Here is a 5,333-nt window from a genome sequence, read left to right as displayed (position 1 = left end):
TAGAGTGAGCTGAGGCGGCGGGGTCGAGAACGGCGCGCCCGGCGGATCCGACGAATCCACATGTGACACATGTGACGGACCCCGGGCTGGATTCCGCTTCGTCCACGGTGAAAGTTGATGTATTCCCAGCACAGATCTTTTGGAAGACCAAACAAAGTAGTTTCGCTTTCACAACGAAGCACACATCGTCTTCACGACATGGCTGCAGCGTCAACAAAATTACAGTAAGACTAAAAGTTACGCCTTCTTTCTTTGCGTGAACATTTGGTGTTATGCAAATCTTCCCACATAGTGAGGTAGATATGTGGGGGCATGTTAGAACGAGCCGTTTTAGGTAGGTGTGGCTGACTCTGAACTTTTATAAAGAATATTTCTTTGGATTTGAGACTTTAGTCTTTGCAACTTTACAGATCTTCTTTATGCACCAAGAGCTTGTAACACTCCAAAGAGAAAGGAAAAATTGAAATCGCATCATATGACCACTTTAAAAGAAACAAATAAGTCTGGAGCTGTGACAAACACCATGTGCACAGCTATGGCATATGACACAACGCTGCCCACATGGCTTTTGCTCCTATAACAGCTAATTTTTATCAGTTCTTTTGGTCGTTATATTTCTCACAGATTTCTGCTCGTTCTAAATCAGATACAGATAAAGTAGCACAGTAAAGATTACATTCATATGAATGCATTGAGAGCGATTGCGTGTGTGAATTCTACTTGGCAGCGTCTCTCTACTAGTAGTTAAGCTGTGGGATTTACTTATTAAGAAATATATGCTTGAACTTTTCAGTTTCTAAATTATTTTATTGAGAAATCACAGAACAGTGTTGACAATACATTTCCGCGCTGAATGATTCTGTGCGCGCGCGATGTGTGCGTGATGTACGAGCTACTGTCTGTAGCCTATGTGTGTGCGTTACAGTGCAGCAGCGCATTAGATTAGAACGTCGATTAACTTACCTGTACAATAAGCTGTTTAAAACATGCATTCTTCTTTTCAATATCGATCGAGCATCCAATAATATAATCACACATGTCTTGTGGAGCGCTTTCAGATTATGCATTTATTTGTCATTTTAACTGTTTGGAAACGGAGCGTAAATGTGGAAGTCCTTCAAAGATTTCTTATCCTGTTGCGCCCTCTACAGGACCAGCGACTAGTCGACGTCAAGCTTAAAGCGTCATGGTAGAGAACTGAGGTCGACTAGTCGATTAGTCAGTGCAACCCCTATGATTCACAGAAGAAAAAGACAAAGGTTTGGAAAGATATAATTGTGAGAAAATTACAACAGATTTAATTATCTTCTTTCTCTTTAAGATCAACAAGTCTTTCAGATATCCAAAGCATGTGTGTCTGCGTGTCTCCTAAACTCTTTTATTCCATTTTCTCTTCCTTTATCCTGCCACCATTCACAGTGGGTGGTATATTGTCTGAAAAAATGAGCGATTAATACGGTCTAAACTCTCTTTCCTTCCTTCTTCATAAACAGAGGCGCTTTTACAAAGGCTGCTGCATTCCTGTTATAACCGTCACTAACAGTTGCTGTAACGCTCGCTGTTGCCCGGTCACAAGTGATATGAGCAGACTGGTATTGTCACTCAATACATTGATTAGCAAGCTGTGCAAACAAATGCTAATCTTTACTGACAGAAAAGGCCATAGCGATGCGCTAAGCAGAAAATAAAATGTAGTGAGCAGACACAGAAATAAAACACAATGAATAAAATAATTTTTTTCTCCTTTATCAACCTATATATTTATATGTATATGTATGTGCTTATTAATAAATATTGTTATGTGATTCTGTCATTTTCATAAGCTTTTTAAATAATTCTATATAGCTAAATTTAAATTATTTAAGTAATTTTCATGCTTCAGACTTGTTTTTCAGGTGCTTGCTTACCAGGAACTTGCGTTTCTGTTTCCAGTGAGAGCCCTGTGCATTGGTGTGGCGGTGAGCTTCTGTCACCATACGGATCAGCTCCCACTCTGAGCTGGTGGGTTCTGGCCGAGTCTTCAGGGATTTGACCATCTCCTCCTTCTTCCGCTTCTCACGGTTCTCCTCAATCAAGCGCCGCTTTGCAACCCGCTTGGAGTCGTCTAGAACCACTACACCAAGGAGAAAAACGGGTTAATTCTTCCACTCGCGCGATGCATAAAATGCATTATTCAATTTTATTTATGGTCCTCTAAGTGGCTTTTCCATTTACATTTAATTTTAAAGATTTTTCCTGGAATACAAGACAAATTCCGAATAACAAAATGATTCTGAGGTGCAGAATGGCGGTGACAGAACGAGTAAGAGCATCGGGGAGGGATCAAAGTAGAAACGAGACATCCATAAAACATTATAGAACAAAGGGAGAGAGAGGGAGTGACAGAGGAAGAAGAAATGTGGTCTGGGTTGAACATGTGCTTTACATATGTGAGGCATATGGACATATGTAAGGGGAACCCCAGACTGAGACTTCAGTTTGCATAAGATTAATGTACATTCACTGTCAGCATGTGTTTGTGTATGTTAGGAGCAGGACTGCATTCGTGATCCAGTACGGTGAGGTCCAAGCATCTGACATAGAATTTCAAATGCTTCTGTTTTGAATTCTTTCGAAATGTAATAATTTTAAATTTCAAATGATATTAATTTAGGACAACTTTTAGAGATATAAGACAACTGCTGATGATCAGTGAAAAGTGAGAGACTTGAGGTCCCCTCATGCGTTTTCATTTGTCTGTGTGCGGTTTTGCATGTTCGGGATTTTGTATGTTATTTGTATGAGAGTGCACAAGGTTACTCACGATCCATGGCCATGCCCACAGCGACGCATTTCTTGAAGCGGCACAGCTGGCACTGGTTGCGGGTGATCTTGTCAATGATGCAGCAGCCATCGTACTTACAGGAGTAAGAGGGGTGGAGGTTCTTCTGGATGGTGCGCCTGAAGAATCCCTGAGAGAGTGAGGAGGATAAGGAGTGTATTCAGAGGCAGGGAGTCAGACAAGTGTTATCTGTCACAAACTGTGCTTCCTGTCCCACATAAGCAAGTGGACTGCAAAAGCCTTTTTGTCTTGTTTTGCTGTAAAAATATCTAAATATCCTTTTAAAAAGCAATACTGTGTATGATACAAGGAAACAAGGGGGAAAAAACAACTATTTGCCAATGATGGGAGAAAAATAAATAAAAAATATATTCAAGATATAATTTCTGAAAACAAGATTTTTCACTTTTTCACCCCAATTAAATTTGTGTTTTCAGTAGGGTTCAAAAAGTGCTAACGTTTCAGTATTCAATAAAAACTATATCAGTAAAATTTAGTCTTAATCAGTAAAATTCAATACAGCAAAAGCAAATATTCTATTGAGAAAAAAAAACAATTACATAAAAAAATAAAACACAATACAATAAAATTAAAATAAATAAACATAAAAATTATGCTATTCTGTTTCCCAAGGTTTTTTTTTTCAGTAGATTTGCCAGAATGCTAACATTTTAATAGTCAAAACAAACATCAGTGAGATTTAGTCTTGATACCAAATTCAATACCACAGCAAAAACTAATGCTGTAGACTTTTGAACACATTACTAGGGAATTCCTAACAAAACAAAACAAAATTAAAATAAACAGAGCACATGTGCAAACGTGAGAGCTAGAAAGCAGGTGCTGTCAGTCAACACTTGGTTGGGTACTGTGGGATTACAAATTTAAGAATCTGTTTCAAATATGCTGATCCTATGTTCTGACATAGCATCACGTGAAAAACTAAGGTGAAGTACATTGTATTTAGCATTTAAGGTAAATTACATCAGACAAATGATTCTCTTAAGCAAAGTTTGTAGCAAGAGGTTCCTGTCTGTTCCTGTTCTCTTATTGTTAGTCAAATGAACCAGATTACTGAGAATATCACCTTTTGTTTGTAATGGCTCTTGGTGCCTCTGCCCCAGTCTTTGAGTAGTTATGCTGATTGGATTAGCACCTATGCATTTGAATGACACTGTTATGCTGATGAGATCAAGGCTGGGAAAATGCCGGTGTCGGGCTGATTCCTGTACTTCATTTGCATGCTATGGCTTAGATTGTCTCCACCTCTACTGAATGTATCCCTCCCCCTTAAAACGTATATAAACTACAATGTATCACTGCCTTAGTTAGACTTTTGATGACTGCAGCGCCATGCAGCGCGTTCTCAATAAAGAACTCTGCTGAAGATACCCAAGACTCTCCTGGTCTCTGCTTCGACGAGGAAAAAGTTTCCTACACTACGTTGTTTGGCCTTCCAAAAGAGGACGATATCCGCTTCGTCATGCTTAGAGCTGATACATGCTGGTCGCTGAGGAAATACATCAACTTCGCGCTGTGGATTGCCTGATCGGCTTTCACTGTGGACAAAGCGGAGTCCAGCCCAGGGTCGTCACATGTGGTTGCCGCAAGCCCGCCGGCCACCTCCTGTCGCCGATCCATCGTGCAATGTGAACACAGCAGCAACTGAATGCTACCCCAGATAGTCACGCAGTGTGACACCAACAGTGATGCGACGTCTTTGAAAATCGTGCTGTGTGAACTCGGCCTAAGTGGCACGGACCACATCAAGTGATGTTGATTACAGCAGCTGCAGTGTTGTGTCAGGGAAGGAAAACCTGGACTCATGTTTCACACTGTAAAGTTGTTCCTCCACCTACAGGGATAGGATAGGACACACGGACCAGTGAGGAGCCCAGGGAAGAACCGAATGCAACAGGCTTCGGGGGCCAACCCTGTGGTGAAGAATCCCTCATAGGCCTTCCCCATCCACTAGTCCATCCTTACCTCGCTGTTCTTTAGGTGTCGCAGGAATCAAGAAATAGGGAAAGAAGGAACAACAATAGCAGACTCAGATCGAACAAAGGATACAACCCTAGTGTTTGCAGTCTTTTACAACAAATACTGCTCTGTCGTCTTTTGTTTTCTTTCTTACTCTGTGCAGAGACCACTTGATGGCTGTCCCGAGAACCATACGCACCGACCTCCTCACCTGCATATGAAGCCACAACCTCTAAAAGACAACTAGACCCACTACCGAGCCAACTGTCACGGAAGAAAAAAAAATATTTAAATACACAACACAGAGAATCACATACGGGAACTTCAGTCATCCATCAACGTGATCAAGATTGACATTCTTGATCTTTCAGCAAAATTACACCAGATGACTGAAGATCAGTCTTCATGGTTCGGAAACCTGTTAGGTAAACCCTGGCTGTGGATCAAGGAAATAGCAATTCTGCTGTTGTTTTTCCTACTGGTGTACTATCTATGCGTCCACAGTATCAAGTGTTTCATTCAACAAATGACC

General features: G+C 40.8%; 1 protein-coding gene across 2 annotated transcripts in view; it reads right to left on the bottom strand.

The window, feature by feature from the left end:
* The window catches only part of LOC107665883 (thyroid hormone receptor alpha-like), a 105,950-nt gene that overhangs the window by 27,029 nt on the left and 73,588 nt on the right, over nucleotides 1-5,333 (bottom strand). For both annotated transcript variants that reach the window (XM_016456946.1, XM_016456947.1), the window contains 2 exons: nucleotides 2,804-2,951; nucleotides 1,908-2,113 (listed from right to left, as the gene is read on the bottom strand). In XM_016456946.1, coding sequence (XP_016312432.1) covers nucleotides 1,908-2,113; nucleotides 2,804-2,951 — 354 coding nt within the window. The remainder of the gene's footprint in view (nucleotides 1-1,907; nucleotides 2,114-2,803; nucleotides 2,952-5,333) is intronic.

This window comes from Sinocyclocheilus anshuiensis, unplaced genomic scaffold (genome assembly GCF_001515605.1).
Source record: "Sinocyclocheilus anshuiensis isolate Anshui unplaced genomic scaffold, SAMN03320099.WGS_v1.1 scaffold647, whole genome shotgun sequence".
NCBI classification, from domain to species: domain Eukaryota; kingdom Metazoa; phylum Chordata; class Actinopteri; order Cypriniformes; family Cyprinidae; genus Sinocyclocheilus; species Sinocyclocheilus anshuiensis.
The sequence above is the reverse complement of the archived record's forward strand: the minus strand, read 5'-3'. Positions and strand labels throughout refer to the sequence as shown.